At 43.0% G+C, this 20547-nt stretch overlaps 1 protein-coding gene across 5 annotated transcripts in view; it reads left to right on the top strand.

Moving 5' to 3' along the window:
• The window catches only part of STAU2 (staufen double-stranded RNA binding protein 2), a 191642-nt gene that overhangs the window by 119509 nt on the left and 51586 nt on the right, over positions 1-20547 (top strand). For 3 of the 5 annotated variants that reach the window (XM_074146275.1, XM_074146273.1, XM_074146272.1), the window contains one exon: positions 3548-3661. The exons of the other annotated variants lie outside the window; for them this stretch is intronic. In XM_074146275.1, coding sequence (XP_074002376.1) covers positions 3548-3661 — 114 coding nt within the window. The remainder of the gene's footprint in view (positions 1-3547; positions 3662-20547) is intronic. 5 annotated transcript variants of the gene reach the window in all.

Consider the following 20547-nt stretch of genomic DNA (forward strand, 5'->3'; position numbering starts at 1 on the left):
GCATCTGCTGCTATTCGGACTGTGCCAGAACTATCTGGCTACCACCATTTCTTCCTGAGCGCCTATTTCGGACATTCTGCTCAAATAGGTAAATACCTAGCACTCTTGGTCGACAAAAAAAGCCTCCAAACTTTGGCTCATAGGTCCAGTTTGAAGAAGGAAGGAATAAAAGAGAGAGTTTAGGAAAGCAGCAGCTGGACTGATAAATAACAAACCGGGATTACCAGGGAATTGCACATACGCGTGCCAAATGTAGAAGAAATCGGAATGTTTCTGCTGACTGCACAACTCCGCAGACTGGAGAGATTTGATGAAAGGACAAAGTTTTATTCTGTTCCCCGTTCAAAGTCCAGTCTTTTGTTTTTTCTATCACTGTTCATATCATTAACCTAGAAAGTGATTCTTTTGGTTCAACTGAAGAGCTTCAACAGGGCAAGAGATAATTAGTGGACTGTTGTCTAAGAAATTACCAAGTAATGACCTTGATGCATTCAGATGAGGCCAAAAGTGCATCATGAAATTCCTTTGGGAAAGTTAAGCTTACAAAAAAATACCAAAATTCTGAATTTATTGCAATTTTAATGTGGGGGTCTAAAGGAAGTGTGGATCAGATCCGCTATTGCAGATAATAGTGTCACGTAATAGGAATCATAATTTCTCCTCTGGATATCTCCTTTCAGCTTTAAGTTTAACTTTGCTTTATTCCAGTTAGCAAAGTGTAACCTTAGTCATACTATTCTCATTAAAAATAAGCCTAGAAAGATGCTCTACAGTTCAGAAAGGGCCATTTTTCCATGTGTGCTCTAAGCCATGTACTTCTCTCGGTCGCCAGGTTTCGCCCCTTTTGCTACGTCATATTTGCAGCACAGAATCGTCCTCTTGAGCTTTTCTGCCCCGTTTCTCCCCGTCGCGTTCCCGCCACGCGTACTCAGCAGAACATCCAGATACCACGGTCGTGGAAGCTCGCTAAGTCCTTGCCGTAACAGTAGTCCCTGACGTTTAAAGAACTTCAGTTTACGTTTGCAAGCCAGATTTCATACCTTCGTACCTCTCTCGATTAGTCAAAGTTAAACCCTTGTGTATGCAAAGGGGCCTCTTGTGGTTTCTAAGTGAGTTGTATGGCTTTGCTGGCAGAGAGCCACGAGCAATTTAGTAGGCACAGATTGGGGGGGTCGACAGGAAGAGAGACGGGGATAATCCAGAAAGCTTTAAGAAAGGACGAGTGAAATCAATATTTCTGTGCACAGCACAAGAATCTCGTGTTCCGTGTCTCACTTTTGGCCACGGCCAAAGCTGTTTGGATGTGTTGCCAGTCAAGTAATTCTGAAATCAGCATCATCAAGTCATCATCAAGTCACCATCAGCAAGTTTGCCCATCAGCAAGTTTGCAGATGACACCAAGCTGTGTGGTGTTGTCGATACACCAGAGGGACGGGATGTCATTCAGAGGGACCTGGACAGGCTGGAGAGGTGGGCCCAGATGAACCTCATGAGGTTCAACAAAAGCAAGTGCAGGATTCTGCACGTGGGAAGAAACAATCCTCAGTATAAATACAGACTGGGGGATGAGGTATTAGAAAGCAGCCCTGAGGAAAGGGACTTGGGGGTGCTGATGGAGGAGAAGCTGGACATGAGCAGGCAATGTGCTCTCGCAGCCCAGAAGGCCAATCCCATCCTGGGCTGCATCAAAAGAAGTGTTGCCAGCAGATCCAGAGAGGTGATTCTGCCACTTTGCTCTGCTCTGGTGAGACCTCACCTGGAGCACTGTGTGCAGGTCTGGAGCCCTCAATATAGAAAGGACATGGACCTGATGGAGCGGGTCCAGAGGAGGGCCACCAAAATGATCAGGGGGCTGGAGCACCTCTCCTATGAGGACAGGCTGAGGGAGCTGGGGTTGTTCAGCTTGCAGAAAAGGAGGCTCCGGGGAGACCTCATAGCGGCCTTCCAGTACCTGCAGGGGGCTACAGGAAGGCTGGGGAGGGTCTGTTTACAAAGGCCGGCAGTGACAGGACGAGGGGCAATGGTTTTAAGCTGGAGAAGGGGAGATTCAGATTGGATATTAGGAAAAAGTTCTTTACCATGAGGGTGGTGGAACACTGGAACAGGTTGCCCAGGGAGGTGGTTGAGGCCCCTTCCCTAGAGATATTCAAGGTGAAGCTCGACGAGGCCCTGGGCAACCTGGTCCAGTTGGGGGTGTCCCTGCTGACTGCGGGGAGGTCGGACTAGATGACCTTTGGAGGTCCCTTCCGGCCTGGACCAATCTATGAATCTATGAATCTAAATGCGGCACCGACTTGGTTTTCCTCTCATGCGCCGGTTCTGCTTCGGCTGAAGCATTCCCAATTTGCACCTGTGGCAAAAGAAGAGTTAGGCACCGGGGATTTAATTGTACAATGAAGTATCGTATACATCGCTAAATCGTTTCCGCAGGAATAACTCTGATACGGTTCCTAGTTGTCTCCAGAAATAATAAAGTTTGATTTCGTAGCCTAAATGTCACAATGAGGCTTTATCATGTGGCTTTTGCCTGAGAGCGGCCCAGCTGTAAATAGATACTAACATAAAAGGTCTGTCTCCAGCAGAGCTGATCTCTCTTTCCATTTCTGACAGGGGTCACCCAGCCAATGTAAATTACCGCCATAAACCAAATTCCACCTCTCCCGTAGAACAAAGTGCTTGATCTGCCTGTCTAGAGGCCAGGAGCTACGCAGAGAACTGTAATATTTCAGCAATTCAGCATGAGTGGCAACCTGTTCTTAATAACGGGACGCTGGCAACATTTAATTTCAGTTTGTCTCAACATATTAAAATCCATCCTTTCTTTCGGGGGTTTAAGCACTACCTGAAGGAAACCTGAAGACAAAGAAAATAATTCAAGTAGAAGTTACTATCTTCCTCTGTATTTTAGGCCAGATTCGAGTTCAACGTGCACATCTTGAGTTACTCTTAGCGATGAGTTACTTGGAACGAGTTACTCTTAGCAAAGGACAGCCTAGACATCTCAAGAAGAATGTGAATTCTTCTCTGGTTTATCTGTCATTTTGATGTAATTACAAAAACTAAATCCAAAGATGCAGCGTTAGCCACGTCAAAAGAGTTAGTGGATTTTTTTGTAGAAATGGAATTACAATTGAAAAATCTAAACTATTGCTGCCAAGTTTTTGGAGGTGTAACGATTTACATGGATGTTTTATAACTAAGCTACAAAAAATGCTGTTAGAAATGACATCTAGGCTGGAAACTATGACTTGAAACTAGATTCTCGTAATCATACAGATACCACATCTCGAATTCGGTCTCAGAGGTCTCAGAAACTGATGAACACGGCACTTTAAAAACCCTCCAACAGGCAGCAGGAGGATCTGGCCCCAGTTCAGTGTGTGGCTACCTAGATTATTTGACAGGCTCCTTGTTTTATATGAAAGATGAATTCGATGTAAATGTTTGGAATTCTTCTTGCAGACGTGTTGAAAAGGGACGGTGTTTTAGCATGACTCCCTTGTACAAACCTGGTGTTTAGCAGATTACGTATGTTATTCTGTTATAGGTACACTACAGTGATAGACAAAATGGCAAAGAGTGTATGACCTGTTTGACACTGTCTCCCGTGCAGATGACTTTCCAAGGTATCGGAAGCTCCATTGAAGCCAGCCATGACCAGGTATAATACCTTAACCCCACGCTCTTGTGATTTTTATTAATATCTAGTAAGGCCAGAATGTCAGCATTAGTAAATTTTCAATTTTCACCACATCTTGTGCTTTCTGTATGGCATGTTCTTGTCCCCGGGATTTGCCTATCTTGCCACAGTAAAATTCTGGTTAGATCTAAAGAGCGACCCCAAGAGGAGGCAAAACTATGTTGCCTTTTACAGGTTTTTAAGACATATTAGGACAGTCTGAAGAGCTTGCTTTGGTTTTAAAGGCAGATGTAAGGTTTCTGCAAAGGTTTTGTTTCATTTTATGTGTGTATCGGGTCTTGTCTATCCTATTTTTACTAGAAGATTACAGGTAGCTGGAAAAGCAGAGATGAAGCCATCATCTCTAGCCGTCATCTGTCACAAGGAACTGGCATTTGAGAGGGGAAAGGGAATTTTAATCAGACCGTGTAAAACTCCCATTTTGTTTGGCTGTTCTTAAAAGGTTTAATTCAACCTTCTGGTACAGAGCCAGGAGTGAAAAATATCTCAATCCCTCATCACTCTGCTGTTTGAGATGGGAACCCGGGGGGGGACTTCCATTCCAGTCGTCTGGTCCTCCAACGCTCTTATGTATAAAAGCAAGACAAGACGTTGATACCCCAAAAGTTTTAAAAGCGAAAAGGAAACAAGCAGAAGATGACTTTAAACCGAACCTTGCACCTTTCAGGTGTTAAGTAGATTGGAAAAAGTACCATTTTTATTTTCCTTTGCAAGCCACCTTTAAATTGTGCTGTTTTCACATTTACCGGACATTTTATCAGTCTCTATGTGAGATTCTCTAAGGAAAAAGGAACAGTCACCTAAAGAATTATCAGAATTAGTTACTTTTGGGGAAGAGGTCCAGACGCTCTTAGCCGTGTTTTAGGTTGGCGGGTTTTTTTTGGTTGGAAGTTTCGAAGTTAGTTGTTAAGATAAACTAAGCCCACTAGTTATTTAGATGGTAACATGGGGATACTTCCTGCCCTTAAGTGTTTGGTGTTTTACAGTAACGCGGAGCCGTGGTAAGTCAGACCGTGCTTCGACAGACGTAATCCATTCGATTCCCATTTTATCCAGCCACTTGTTTATGCTCTTCTAAAGTCGCTCCGTTTTTCTTTCGGTAAAGATCGCCTTTTAAAATGTAGTTATAACTCAAATACAATATTTAGACATTTCGATGAATTTTAGGTGGTCCCTGTCAATTTGGTAACAGCTACATTCTGGGCTACCAGCCAGCTTGGCCTTTGTCTTAGCGTTTATTTAGGCTAGAGTATGATATGTAAACAGAAAAAAGACTTTGTAAGCAAAAAGCACATTTAAGCCATCTGAATAATTATATATTTAAGACATCCAAATGACAAAGTGTTATTGAGCCTGCAAAGTCAAGCACCTAGAAATTAGGAAATTCCAGATTATGTGCAGCGTTGGTTTGATCCCAAGTGTACCCATCGAGTGCTGCAAACAGGACATTCTTCTGGGAGGGGAAAAAAAATAATGCATAAAATCCCATAGATAAAGATTATATCGTAGCATGTGCACAAATGGGTGGAATTAAGTTTGCTCGGGCCATTATGAAGCTAGAATTTCCTAATCTTGCTTCACTTTGAAGATTAAAAAATGTTCGTCGTTGGTTTTAGTTACGTAATTTTCCACAGGGTTTTTAAAAAGGAAAGAAAAAACGTTTTGTCATTGCATGGCGGGGCGGTTGTTGAGCTACTGAGCCCACATCCCTTGTGCAAAGATTTCATCTGAGCTGAGAGCAAAAGCAAAGAATCACCTAAAAGCCGAGCGCCAACCAGTGGGTCGCAAAATACATCCGTGTACTCGCCAGGAGTCACAAAGCTCTGCTCGTCCCTTTCCCAAATATCAGAGGAATTCCACTTTCTGGGGAAGAGAGGTGCTACTGACGGCTTGTGTTTGAGAAGGGGGGTGGCAGGACTGGATCGAAGCATTATTTGCCATCACCTAAATAAACAGAGAAAAACAAATCATTAGCAGACAAACAGAGAGTGCATCAAGTATATGCCAGGCACTGGAATTAATAAATGACAAAATTAGAACTCTTAATGGACCAACTTAAAAAAAAAACACCCAACTTTTCTTTCTTGTTCTCGTGTTATCGGTATAATTTTGCTTGTTTTTCTACAATTTCCCTCGCAGCAGGTTTATTGGGTACTCGTTCTTGTAAAAACAGGAGACAGAGGTGCTGTGCCAGTGTTAAGCTGAATTATCTGCATTTTAAAGTTTCAAATGAAATAAGTGCAAGGTAGCTGTATGCTATAAAACTTAAACTCTAGAAACTCTTCTTAAACTTAGGTCATCTGTGATTTTTAAATCATCTCCTTTGTATTGTAAGATAATTAGGATGGGTTAGTCACCTGAAAGGCTGTGATTTCAGTGGAGACACGCTAATTTATGTCAGCTACGAGGCCTGACATTGTTTGACTTCAGGATCTGTCCCTTTCTGTACTTATGAAGATAATTTTTCTCACGATCATCCTAAAATACAAATTCTATAAATTCTAGGTGGTTTTAATGGAAAACTGTCTGAATGAGGGTCTGGAAGAGGTTCTATGTGGGAAAGTGGTAGAGTCTGTTGTGTGAGAGTAGGTAATAAAACAGCCGGGTACCAGGTTTGTGGCAGAAGCACAGCTGACCACCTACCTTGATCAAAAAAAAAGAAACAGAAATTAAAAAATGAAAAAGAGAAACGGGTTCCCAGTGGCATCTCCAGCACTCTGGTCTGCCCTTTAGGTTGGTCTTGGGTTTTGTTATATAGAGATATATATATAGTATATATTTGTATATATTTGTAATATAGATATAGATATATCTCTCTGTTTACATCCAGCGGGAGATTTGTTACCAGCAGGTACTACAATCCTACACAATTATATCATCTGGCTTTTCCAAATATGCCAAGACTTGACACAACCGTTTTTTCAAGTCACTTGCTCTTTTCCTCTAGTCCGAGGGGAGTTTTCGTTCTTTAGATCGGTTTAGCTTGTGATTTTAATGAGTTTAATTTTTTTTTTTTCCCCCACATACCTCATTTGAGCAATTTCAGATTAAAATAAACAGTTCACGCCGCTACACTAATTAGTGTGCATTTCAACTGTCTGATTGACAAGGCACCTCTCATTTGATCACGAAGGGGTATTGTGGAAGCAATTGCTGATCTTTCATTTCTCTTTTGGGAAACTGTAAAAAAGGGAAACATTCCTAAAGTACCGTGGCAGTCTAGCCTGCCACATGTTCTGTTGGGTTTTGCATTCACGTATGCCAGCCTTTTTAGTAGAAATGTAATGGTTTTTAGAATATCTTTTCTTGAATTATTTCTTTTTCAGTTTCCCAGTGTGTAACTACAACGATAAATTTCTCTTTCCTTAATGGCCACTATTCTTTGGATTTTTCAGTAGAATTTAACCGCAAGCAAGCAAGCATGAATTTAACCTTTTCGTTAAAATGGTCACAGCTTTCTAGTGGCTCTCAAGCAAATCTGAGTTTGTCCTTAACGGTAATGAATCCTGGTATTTTTTTACTTTGCTGTGGGACTGCTGTTCTCAGGGCTTATGATGGACTTTAGGCATATAGTGGGAAGCTGAGGAATTAATTGAATGTGGGTGATACAAAGAAACAGAAAGGAAGACCACGTGGTGGTCCTGTTTGTGTCGCTAACAAAATGCAAGGTATGAGGAGTGGGAGACAGTAAAGGGAAAAATTCAAAGACAGGAAGCAAAAATAAGTTGAACGGAGCAGAAAACTGAGAAAGTGCAGGGAAATGGGGCAGTGAATGTCCAAAGGAGTGTTATAAACCGAGGAAATTAGAGCTAAGTGGAAGAGGGTGCTCAAAACCCCCACCAAAATGAATAAAGACGTCTTCTCTACTGCTTAGTCTGATGGTCTCACAGGGTTCTGCCTGTTTGGCTTCTCGAAGCATCGCACACCAAATTGCTGGTAACTGATACAATTAAATACCTTTCAGCTTTAGCAAACTGGGCTATATGAAGAGCTCTTTGAATTCTTGAGCAAAGACGTACCAAGGACTTTTAGTCAGAAGATGTAATCATAGAACCATAGAATTGCCTGGGTTGGACGGGACCTATAGGATCATCGAGTCCAACCATCAACCCAACACTGCCAAAACCACCACTAACCCATGTCCCTAAGCGCCATGTCTACCCCTTTTTTAGACACCTCCAGGGATGGCGATTCCACCACTTCCCTGGGAAGCCTGTTCCACAGTTTGATAACCTTTTTGATGAAGAAATTTTTCCTAATATCCAGTCTAAACCTCCCCTGGCGTAACATGAGGCCATTTCCTCCAATTGCCTGTTACTTGGGAGAAGAGACCGACCCCACCTCTCTATGACCTCCTTTCAGGTAGTTGTTGCTCCAATACTGAGTCACCTTCAGGCTCAGCCCAAAAATGCCAAAACACAGCCCGTGGTTTCTAAACTCACCAGAGGCAGGTTTCTCTTACTGCACTAGAACCAGCCAGACCCAGTTTTGAACTTTACTTCTCCTAAATTTAGAGACTCAGCTCCGTTCCAGACTGTCTTTACAACGCGTATGTAGGAAACTGACCTTGTTAGGGTCTTAATTGTTCTCTGCGTGTAATTTATCTTATTTTTAAACCCTGTATGCGTGAGGTACAAGATTTGTGGGGAATACTTACAAATCATGATCCTATGATGTAATCCTATGGGAGCAAACTATTGAAGGAAGTGGAGATTCCTGTTTCCCCTAAAGACTTCTAGTCAATACCATAAGGTTGTTGGAGGTTGTTGGTTGCTTCACCCGACACAAATTATGGGGCTCGCTATGATGGTAGGTAGATTAAATTGGAGAGCCTGTGCCGTACAAGACGGCCTGTGACGCAGGTTCAATCTAAGAAGTGACATTTCTGCTACCTCTTGACCAAGCCAGTGCCAAACTCAGCTTCCATGTTTCACGTGTATTTTGGAAACTTGCGATATAACAGAAAAAACCCCACTCCTGTGGTTCTCATCGCTGTGAAGAAAACCCTGAAAAAAACCCCCACCTTGTGTGCATTGTTAAACCTTGCTGAACAACAGGCTAATTGAAAGTACGAAAATTTATTTTTTTAATAAAATTATTTTGAAGTCATTCCTGGTGGTGAGAAAGAACAGGTTGGGCCCACTGTGGGATTTTTGAAGGCTTGCTGTGAGTACTCTGCCTGTACAATGGAATTTTTAACTTGATGTTCATTGAGGGGTGACCAGTTCTCTACTTAGAATTCAAGAGACAGCTCAAAGACCGGTGCGTTTTCCTGAATGCTCGTTATTTTAATGCTTTTTAATGATTTTAGAGACGTCAACGTATGCTTGGGTTTTGGAGCTGGCAATGCTGCCCGTTTGTTTAGTGCTGACTTCTGCTGTTTCCTTCACCCAACAGTCCCAATGAAACGTGCTGTCGAAGTGATGATAGCGAATCTTTTATGCTCATATCTTGAGTCTTGATCCCATCCATTATATTTGTGTTGTATATTAGGTCAGGTTTTAGAACTCTCCTACACATTACAATGCATAAAATAGCATATTTCTATTTTCTAGGGCAGATAACAGTTGTCTAATCTACCACTATTACAACTTTCATTTTCAAGTATTAAAATAGCTGGAAAGAGAAGCAGGGGCAGAAGTTGTAGAAGTGGAAGAGCCTGCAAAGAGATGTTTCTGGGCAGGTTTAAGAGATTGTGGTGGTGCCCAGAGCACCTCCTGAGCAGCTCCTGATGTTACTTGAATACAGAAAAGGTGGAAATAGTTCTCTAGGGATGAAAGGCCTCGGAGATGGGTGACTGGCTCGAGGGAAGGTGCTTGGAGCATTGACACTTAAGGTTTAAGAAGAACTTTACCTTCTAACAGTAAATACATAGAATATACGAAGGTCCACATCTCTGTGTTTGTTATGATCTGAGAATTGCTTGTAGACCATGCTTGGAAAGCAGCATCTAGAGAGTTCCTGGCAGCCAGAGTCACTGGCTGACTTATCTGTAAGAAAAACAAAAGCCCAAAAAACTAATGGTGCAGTCAGTGAGTGCGCAGAGGATGATCATTTGTCCAATGATGTAACCAAAAAAGATGAATGGGATTGGGGTTTTTGTTATGATACCTTTCCATATCCAAAAAAAAAAGATTATTTATTGGACACTACATGACTTCCTACTTATAATTAATTTTGTTCTAAGGTGAAATTAGTATTTTCTAGATGTTCAGATATACTTCACAGTGGGTATTTGTGTCCTGGACACAGCCAAAAAATGAGAAACTCTTAGGATTTTCTTTAAAAAATACATGTATTCCTTTTCTTTGGCTGGTGTTATGTGCTTCTCATGTCAGCTCATTTCTACATGATTCACTGTAAATGCAGTTCTCATTTCTTTGGGGTGGCTTCTTCAATAAAATGAGAAAACTTTAGTTCAACTCAGCGAAAATCTTCTAGCAGCTTTCCCAAAGGTTGGCTATTCCCTTCAGCATCAGGACTCCTACCTGATCTTGTAGAAACATCTCACCCAACTACATCTCCTCTTGCCAGTGTGACCTGGCTGGTTGCCACCTTCTCCTTGAGGACTCCGTAAGACCCAGGGTGGGTCAGACATGGCCACAGCCGAGCACCCAGTGCTCCAAAAGAGACAGTTCCCACGGGATGGAAATATAAACTGCTTTTGATAGATAGCACCACGCTTCACTCTTCTCTCACTGTTTCGGGAAAGTTGCATCTCTTAGGTTCACGCCGCAGTCAGGAGGCATCCCATCAGGTTTTAGTTAGGCTTCACTAGGTTGTTGTCTGCTCTTGGGTACTTTTTCCTCCTCTGCTCCCCATGGTGGAAGCATCGGTACATTCTCTCCATATTCTCCATCTTCTGTTTCGCATTATCTCAGTCTGGATGTACGTGACAGAACATTTGCTTTTCCCTGGCAGCCTCTGAAGTTTTCCTCGATGAGCCCGAGATCAAACGTTTGTATTTGTTCAGGATGTGTAATCTTTCATTTTCAAAAAGTGAGTTACTAATTAACTGCCGAATGGGAACAGAATGTAAACCGAGGCAGGGCTCTCTCCCTGCCAGACCCTTCCAGTGCTCTCATTCAGGACTTTCCAAGCGGCTTCCCAGTGTGACTGCCTCTTGCTGAAGATGGAGAATAGGGTTTTTCAGTGCTCTGTGGATGCATGTCTGTTTACACAGTAATGTCAGCAGGGTCTGACACTCTGCTCTTGCAGTCTCTGTGTATCTCACATGTAAATGATGACAAACAAAGACCATGTATGTTTTCGGGACTGTTTCCTCCTCTGTTGAAAAAAAAAAAAAGGTGAAATATCCTGGTGACAACTATAGGTGAGGTTTCACAAGAGTGGTGAGGTTCACATAATCACAGAATGGCTGAGGTTGGGAGGGACCTCTGAATGTCACCTGCTCCAACCCCCCTGCTCAAGCAGGGCCACCTACAACAAGATGCCCAGGCCCATCTGCAGGCAGTTTCGAATATCTTCAAGGTGGGAGAATCTACCTTGGTTGTTCATTCCCATTGACTTCATCTCCAATGTCCTGGCTGCTTCCTAAACCACTGAGCTGGCAGAAACTACCTCAAGTGTGTAGCCAGCAGAGTGAGTTGAACTGGCCCACTGGGGCTTAGGTGAGTACCAGAGCTGAAACAATGAAGACATCAAGATGCCCGACCAAGAGAAGAGGGGAAGGAGCCATCCATTGAGCTGTTAGATCAGCATACCCACCTTGTAAAATGTCACCTGAAGATGATAAGGCAAAAATTAACAGTAGAATCATAGAATCACGGAATGGTTTGGGTTGGAAGGCACCTTAAAGATCATCCAGTTCCAACCCCCTGCCCTGGGCAGGGACACCTCCCACCAGACCAGGTTGCTCAAAGCCCCATCCAGCCTGGCCTTGAACCCCTCCAGGGATGGGGCAGCCACAGCTTCTCTGGGCAACCTGGGCCAGTGTCTCACCAGCCTCACAAGAAAGAATTTCTTCCTAAGATCTCATCTCAACTTCCCCTCTTTCAGTCTCAAACCCTTCCCCCTCGTCCTGTGGCTCCCCTCCCTGATCAAGAGTCCCTCCCCATCTCTCCTGGAGCCCCTTTAGGGACTGGAAGGGGCTCTAAGGTCTCCCCGGAGCCTTCTCTTCTCCAGGCTGAGGTACAGAAAAGTGATTTTCCTGTAGAAATGTTTGTCTTGTATAGTACCCTTAAACCTCTTTACTGTGCAGTAGCGTGATCTGGCATCAAGAAGAGAACAGGAACTCACACAGAAGGAGGGAGGAAGATCAGGATCATAGCAGCCCTGACCTAGAGAAGTTGAGCAGTTTTGGAACCGCACCCCGAGTAGCTGCTTGCATTAAAATACCTTAGAGCGGGCTTTCAGTGCAGCGTAGCATGTGGAAGTGAAAAGAAAGGCATTAACAACATGCAATGAGCCAACCTTCCATGGACCACAGGCCAGCTCTTCACCGTCCTTAGTTTGCAATCTGTTTCTGGTTTGGGTTGTTTTGCTGTTACTTCAGGCTCAGCTGGCCAAGGGTGAAGTATAAAAATCTTGCATTTTCTTGCTGCTGTGGCTGTTAGGGAAGGGAAAAAGCTTAAAAGGGAAAAGTATTGGAGAAGTATGGGAAAACTAAAAGTGTCAGTTGGTTTTCTGCCTTGTCACCCCGCAGCAGCAGTTTCATCCCACTTGCAGTATCAAGAAATTTAACAGCTTTTTCCCTGGCAGGAAAAAACAGAAGGAAGACAACAGAGGTAGGTTCTTCTCCTACTCAGCAGTTAAAAATGGATAGACAAACACCTACTAGACAAAAGCTGGTGACAGAGATGGAGACAAAACTGAAGTGGAAGGAGACCCCCCCCAGTAGCTTGTCTTAGAGTTGGGATCCACAAGGGTCTGGATTTTTCATTTTGACCCCCCTGATGGGCAGGATTTTCATTTTAATAGCTATGTTCATTTTAATTTCTAGGACTGGTAAAGCCTTTGAAACCTTATGAATTAAAACTAACACTCAGTCAAAATGCAGTTGCTTATTTTGTAGGCACCTCCATTTTAGACAACGAAAGGTATTAGCAAAACTTACGCTTGACTTCGCTGCCCACCCCGTTCTTGCCAGAGTTACTGCGGGGTGTTTTCCACACACTAATCAAAGTAATGCTAGGTCTGTTTGTTGATGTGTGTTTAATCACTTGTCATTCAATGAAGTTGCTTAACGCACTAATTACATAATTGCCGTTTCAAAATACATTTCCTTAACCATTCTACAAGACAAAATAATGATTTGCACATGTTGCATCTGAAGATCTGTGCTTTGGCCAAAACTGTGTTTGCCACCTAATTTTTCTGCTTCTCTTGAAATAATACCTCGTGGCTGGCGTTATGCATTCACCGAGTACAAATGAAGTTTCATGGCTTTTTGTTTGAATAATCATCATAAAACCCCTGAATTTGCATAGTGCGAGTAGAAACTAAATCTTACGTCCTACGCCCCTTCATTTCAGGGATTCGTTTCAAGAAGCCAGGATCTCATAATAAATGTTCCGACAATAGACTTAAAGGGGAATGAAGGAGGTTGGGTTGTATGAGTAGTTATGGGGGAATTACAGCCAAGCTTATGTACTGTGAAATGCAGTGGGGTAACAAAACTCAGCGCTCCTCTCTGTCGCCACTTTAGTTTCATCGAATCGGTGCATTTTTCCTCAGACTGTCTCTTCAGAGCTTAAACAGCTTTTCCTTCTTCTTTTTGAGATAGGCCTACCCAACATAACCAGCCCCGGTGGCGAGCTGGTCTGAGCACTTCTGTAACCTTGGTCTGTCTTCCAGCACCGCGTTCCCACATCAAACCCCTGTCATCTGTTGTGTCTACATCACTTGCGCGCCCATCTCTATGTAGTTTGGCCCATGTTTTTCATGCTGGAGCACTTTTCTCGGGCTGTTGTAGACAAACTCATGTCTATTCTGGGCAGAGGTGGGATGAATAGAGGAGCAAAGGAATAGTTTTGTCAAGTAATGGGGAGAATATAAAAGTAGTCACTCGTGCTCAGTGCGGATTGTGGCACGTTCCTGTCCAGTTTAAAGTTCAGTTCTAAAGTTCCTCCCTCAGCTACGCTCCCTGTAACACGGATCAGTACACTAAAGGTCTGGATCTCCGAGGAAGTTGTGGAGCAATGTTATATTAAGGATCACGAAGTTTAGACTCATGGTGCAACATCCTGCTTTCCTCCTTGGACATTTTTTTAAATACTCATCAAGAAAGATCTGAAGACTACCTGAGCTTGATTGCTAGTGGTTTACCTAGGAAAATAATTTCACTTTCCTTTTTTACGTGGTTGCCATTGATGCCCTGATGGAGTGTCAGATGTCTCCAGGGAAATGGCATCCGAGTCCCTCTCTTGTCTCCCAAGTTCATTTCACACACAGGTTTTTGTAGTCACACCAGGTTTCTCAGCTCAACGAGTCAGAACATCCTGCTATTTGAGACAGGAAGGAGTCACCAACCAACCTTCCCTTCAAAGCACCAAATATGCAACGTCCTCGCTTGAGGCAGGAGTTCCTGCATCCCCAGAAGCTCCGTATGTTGCGGAGCCTCCATTCTGTAGCCCTTGCAGACCATCTGTGTTCCGATGCTAATGCTTCATTCCAGCGAGATCCTTCACATATGCTAAATGTAAGACTGCTTCCAAGTAATTCTCTCTCTCAAGGATCCAGGACTTGAGATAATAAACACTAAAATGGAGGTATCAAGCAAAACCGAAAGAGTGAACCCTTAAGTTAAACTTTAAATTTTATACGTATTTCTTCATACTCATTCTTTCTCTTTCCCATCATTGGAGAGAGTGTGAGACCTAGTTTTCCACAGATCCTTACGGCTGTACAAATAATTGATTTTACAGTCCGAAATCTCCTCTCTCATCCTTCATCCCCTCAAAAAAACAGTTCAAATGGGTCCAAAATAAAGAAAAAAATGCTTCTGGCCAAAAAAAATAATTCATTTTGCACTTGGGGCGTTTGTAGTGAAACTAGGAAAATGGCTGAGACTCACAACACTGGTGGGAAAGATGATGAACTATTTTACCTACAAGCTTAGCAGTTCACGCGCTGACGCAAGATGCAGAAGACGTAAGTTTTATTCTGTGCCTGCCCCCACAGGAGCATGAATCCTCTGTAGGAGCCCCCCTCATGCTGCAGAGCAGCACAGTACTGGGTGGCCACGGGAGCAGAAAGTGATAAGAACCACAGCGTAGTCATCTTCTTCGACTCACTAAACAGTGCGCTCAGCATGAGCCGCCTAAGCAGAAGAGTTTGGGGGAAATCCTCGTGTTGTAATAGCCCTCAAGATGGCAGTTAGGGCACTGTTCTGAAAGGTGAAAAGGAGGATCCGGATCCTCCTGGGAGTCAAAGAGCCTTAAGATACGATTTTCCACAGTCCAGTGGAAAGATTCACCATCAAGTGAATCTTGCCCGTTGGTTTTCACTACAAATGGCCAAAGCTAAGCAAACTGCAACAGACAACCTCAAAGTTTCTAAAGTTTTTTACGGCTGAAATGGCAGAATACCTGTCCCAAGCCTAGGAGCAGATTTAGCCAACACAAACCTGCTTTTTCCGATGTATATATATATATTTTTCAGGAAGAATATGCTTCCCTTGCTCTACAGCCAAGCCCATCCCTGCCACCGGTACACATCCAGCTGGTGGCGGCATTGTTCAAACCTCCCAGCCCTGTGCTCCTCCCAGTGTGAGGTTGCCACATGGACCCCAAGCAGGGACTGCTCCAGGTCAGGCTACAAAAGCGATTTAAGGTGGTGAGAAACGTTCAGCTAGAGTCACCGTGTTCCCCAGCAGCACCCAGAAAGTTGTTGTCTTCCTCCCTTGTGTAATTCTTCTAAGTACAACCTGCAGACAAAGCGAGAGCTTCCTTTCCTCAGTGTTCAGCTCTTCAGCTGGCTATAAAAAAAGGTTTTATGTTTGCTTTAAGGTTTTTTAAAACTCGGTTAACGCGGCATGGAGTCATAAAGGACATCTTGGCATATGTTTAAGCCTCGGCTGTTGCTGAATGTCCTCTGCTGGTGGCTTGATACAGTAAGGCGAGTGCCGGAGGCTCGGTTCTCTGCACGCTGATAGCGGTGGGGCTCTGCGCCATCCCCGTCCCCGTCACGCCTCAGCTAGTGATGTAAAAAGCACACCTTTTGCTGATGCTGGCCACAAGGCTCATCCTGGTAACGAAAAGATTTTAGCTGGCTTATGAGATGATGGAGAGCTTGTTTGGCCACTGCTTCAAAACATCAGGCTTCTTCAGCAAAGTCACTCCCATTTCAGCCTACTCCCTAAATATTTCATACTTTGTTGTTTTGAATAATTGGGGTAATTTTTTTTTTTTTTCCTAGCACAGCGTGATGGATGAAATTATGAATCGAGGAGATTTCTGTGTTGTCATATTTGATTCAATGCCCCGTTGTCACTTCAGGCGAAGGGGGACGATAGTACGCTGCCAGTCGCGTAGGGGACAGCTGGGCGTAGACGAAGCTTTGTTCCCGTGCGTGGGGCGTCCCGGGGTGGCTCAGATAAAACCCCAGGACCTGCCCCTCCATTTTGGAGCATGCCAGAAAACAGGATCATTCTTTCAAATTACATTAAAAAAAAAAAGCAGGGACCGGTGTGTTGACCCCTTTTTTTGTCATCACGTATCCGTCCACGCCTGTGAGGAAAAAAAGAAAAAATATTGGAAAGGAATGTTTGCTATAATTTTCTAAGCTGCAAAATAGTTAAGCAAGAAGACATGGGTTTGAGAGGGAGTTAAGGAAATTGAAAGGAGGCATCGAATGTTGATTTGACCCAAAAATGCTTAAAGCCCCATTTGCCCTTACGAAACAAAACTGTTAGCACAGCAGAAGTCCGACCTGCTGGCAAATACACAATTCAGACATGTCAAACTGCTTCGAGAAAATTTGCAAAAATTTGAAAGTTTTTTGGCCCTCATTTAAATAAACTAGAGCTTGTGGAGTTTTTTGGAGCTCTCCTAATAAGTAACACTTAAACCCCTTTTGATCAAATACCCTTTTCTCAGGCAATTACGTGTTCTTAATTTAGAGGCCGGTTCAAAAGATCACTTGTTACCTTCATTTAGCAAAGGTTCAACTGCTGCAGTTTTTTGATCCTTTTAAAAAAGGCAAAGAGGGAGAGTTTACACAATAAAAGTTCTCTTTTTTTTTTTTTTTTTTTTTATTCTCAAATTAATTATTTTGGAATATCTCACGGATTACATCAGTTTCTTACTCGCATTCATGTTGCAAGATGGCGACTATTGTATATTGCTAGTGATGCATTAAATTAGTTGTTTACATTATAAAATCTAAACATATTAGAATCTTTTGTGTTTGTCTTCAAAGATTCCTATTCTAATAAAGCTTTCTGAAACAAGTAAGGTTGTCTTTTTTGTTTAGTTAATGCATCAGTGGAGAACCTAAAGATTTGAGGCCTGTAGCCATCCCTGTCTGGGTTTAGTAGAGTGTAAGGAAATTGAGTTTGGGACAATATATATTTTCATTTAAAAGGGAAAGTTATACTTTTAAACGAGTCAAGAAAAGGTAACACCCGAGACAAATGTAGATGGGAAAGAGCTGAACTTCATCTTCTTTTCTCAAAGTCTCTGTTTTGCTGCGACTTTTAAAAATGGGAGGAAAAGGAGTATGTACAGTGTACCGAAAAAGAAACATTTTGGCTGCATCCTTCCCATTTCTGATGGCTTTGTGTCTCTCTTCAGGGCAAAGTGTTTCTCAGGGTTAAGTGATACAACACCAACATTTAGAAAAGAGCAGTATTTGGGATTTTAAAGAAACTTTGCAATTCCGGCTCAGTTTTGCTCTTTTAAGAAATGTTTTACCAGAGACATAATGAAATGTGAAAAAAATCAAAGCAAGAGCTGACAGCTTTAATATGGCTGGAGCTGCTCTGGGAGAGTAACTTTCACTGCTGAGGGATGTTCCTGGATGCGTTTTTAGCAGCAAAGGAGCTTCTTGAAGAGTCAGCCGAGCAGCTTGGCAATGAGCGTCCACACTTTCCCCTCAACACGCTCCTTTTAAGTGCAATACGCCTTAGCTCTTCAGCTGGAAAAATGACCGCTTTAATACACTTTGTAGGTCATACGGCGTCTGCCTTACGAATCCCTGTTTTAATATGCTTAGACATACATCTTCGAGCAACCTGCTCTGGTGGAGGTGTCCCTGCCCAGGGCAGGGGGGTTGGAACTCGATGATCTTTAAGGTCCCTTCCAACTCTAACCATTCTGTGATTCTATGATCTTCCAACGTTGGCAACTCATGAGAAAAGAGTGGGATTTTATTTACCTGTGAAAAACTAAAATAACTTGCATTAAGCCAGTGACCAAATAGAATTGTCAGAGTTATACGTTCTATCAATGAATGTCACTGACAGGAAGAGTAGCAAGCTAAGTGTTAACTTCAGAAGCAGATTATTTTCTGTGTACACGTTATGCCTTTTAGGATAAACAGCCAAGAGCACTTCATATCTAAATAGCCTGTAGAACATACAGCAATATTAACAAGCGCTGAGTTATAGTAAGACTTGGGAAATGTGACAAAATAAGCAGTGGAATGAAGAGAGCAGTACTGAAACCAGTTGGAAAAACAGGAAGTATAGAATTTGATGAAATTATGAAATATCTTAAGGAACATCTTGTTTCTGATCATGACTAAACAGTGAGAAAAGCGATAAGGAGTAAACTGGCTATTTGCAGTAAACTTTCAACTTCAGACAAAAAAGCTAAGTGATTAAAAGGTACCGAAGACTGTTTTGATTAAATAAAAATTGTAGCATTTTGACGTAAAGTGAAAGATTTTAAAAAAAAAAAAAAAAAGAAGGAACATATTCTTATTTGCTTGAAAGACTTTTTTAATGAACAATAGCATGAGAAGGTATAAAACAGTTTGATGTAACAGCCCGCCGGAAGTTGTTCCAAAGGTTATCACTTGCTGAGATGTTTAGGCGAGATGCGTTCCATCAGCAGCCCAAGGACAGGGCGGTGTGTAACAGGGTTGTAGCGTTCATGGTATCCGAACAGTTTTTAGTAAAGTTACAAGTGAATAGTGAAGCTTCAAAAATAATATGGACTGTGATCCAAAGTCTAAACTGCAAATTAAAGCCTCGAGAGAAAAATTATAGGCTACATTTCAAATATACCCTCTAATTCTGGGCTCTGATTTGAGCTACCTTAAACTCCAGTATTCAGAAACAAAGAGCGCCCATGGCTTTTAAAGAGATGAAGGCTTGGTCTTTTGCAGGAGCTTTACTCGTTCGGCTTAAAACGATGTACCAGATGAGAAGCCCCACCACTAGTTCATTGAGAAATTCTGGCCAAATCACGTTTTTATTCTCATGTAGGTCTGCAGATGAGTTGTCCCGTTAGATTGCCTGTTAATTGGTCTGCGCGAATGTACAGACAGCCAGAAATGCAAGATCAACTGATGGGAATGGAGGTTGGTCTGAGGTGAAATACCAACCGTAGCTGCGTTTCCTGGGTTTAGTATCCCAGCTTTGTTTGGGCTGGGACCTTGTGTACGTGCATGAGAGTAAAACACGGCACCTCTGAACGCAGTCGTACTGAGAAATGATGACTCCTACAGTCAGTTTTTAATGTCCAAAATTAGTTACAGTTAGTTTTAATGTCCAAACGGCATGAAAGCTGGGGTTTCCAGCCAAATCACAAGTTGTATAGTAGAATGAATAATTTGTATCTTGAATTCCCCTTTGCTCTTTCTGTTTCCTTTTACATGCCATCATAGCTGGTACTTGTATGTCCATTGCCTCCTGCTGGCTAAAAGTGACAGAAAGGGAAAATGTTCATGGTTTTAGAAAAAGAGGTGGAGGGAAGTATAGAAAAGTAAAGGCTCATTGCTGAAATCACAGGAATTCACAACCCTCGTCCTGAGAACAGATGTGTGCTGGGTTGTATCTTAAAGACATCTCATAGGTCTCCTTTTGGGTGATGCCTCTTACTTCTTTCTTAGACCTCCCTTCTAAAACTTTGTTCCAGATCACAAATTATTTCACAATTGAGACAGCAGGAGCCCAGAGTATCAAAGACTGGTATTTTGACTGAAAAGGAGTGCAGTTTTGACAGCGATGGTCTTTATCAGAGGGAACAAGACTCCAGGGCGTACGTTATGTACTTCTGCATTCCCCATCACGTTCTCCATTTCAAGTAGAAATAGAAGCTAAGCACAGGGAGTTCCTGCCTAAGAATGGTATAACCAGGTGATGTGCTTTGGTTTCTATTATACGAAGAAGTCAGAAAAGTCCTTTCAGGTCTTGAAACGGACAGTGGGGGCAGTGCACTGGTGTGCACTTTGGTGCTGGAAACTTGCTAAAGACGATGTGAGACCCCACCTGGAGCACTGTGTCCAGCTTTGGAGTCCTCAACACAGGAACGACATGGACCTGTTGGAACGAGTCCAATGGAGGGGCCATGAAGATGCTCCGAGGGCTGGAGCCCCTCTGCTGTGAGGACAGGCTGAGAGAGTTGAGGGTGTTCAGGCTGGAGAAGAGAAGGCTCCGGGGAGACCTTATAGCAGCCTTCCAATATCTGAAGGGAGCCTACAGGAGAGCCGGAGAGGGGCTCTTTGTCAGGAGATGTAGTGACAGGACAAGGGGTAATGGTTTTAAATTGAAAGAGGGGAGATTTAGATTAGATATTAGGAAGAAATTCTTTCCTGTGAGGGCAGTGAGACACTGGAACAGGTTGCCCAGAGAAGCTGTGGCTGCCCCATCCCTGGAGGGGTTCAAGGCCAGGCTGGATGGGGCTTGGAGCAACCTGGTCTGGTGGGAGGTGTCCCTGCCC

The sequence above is a fragment of the Numenius arquata genome, chromosome 4 (assembly GCF_964106895.1).
Source record: "Numenius arquata chromosome 4, bNumArq3.hap1.1, whole genome shotgun sequence".
Taxonomy (NCBI): Eukaryota; Metazoa; Chordata; class Aves; order Charadriiformes; family Scolopacidae; genus Numenius; species Numenius arquata.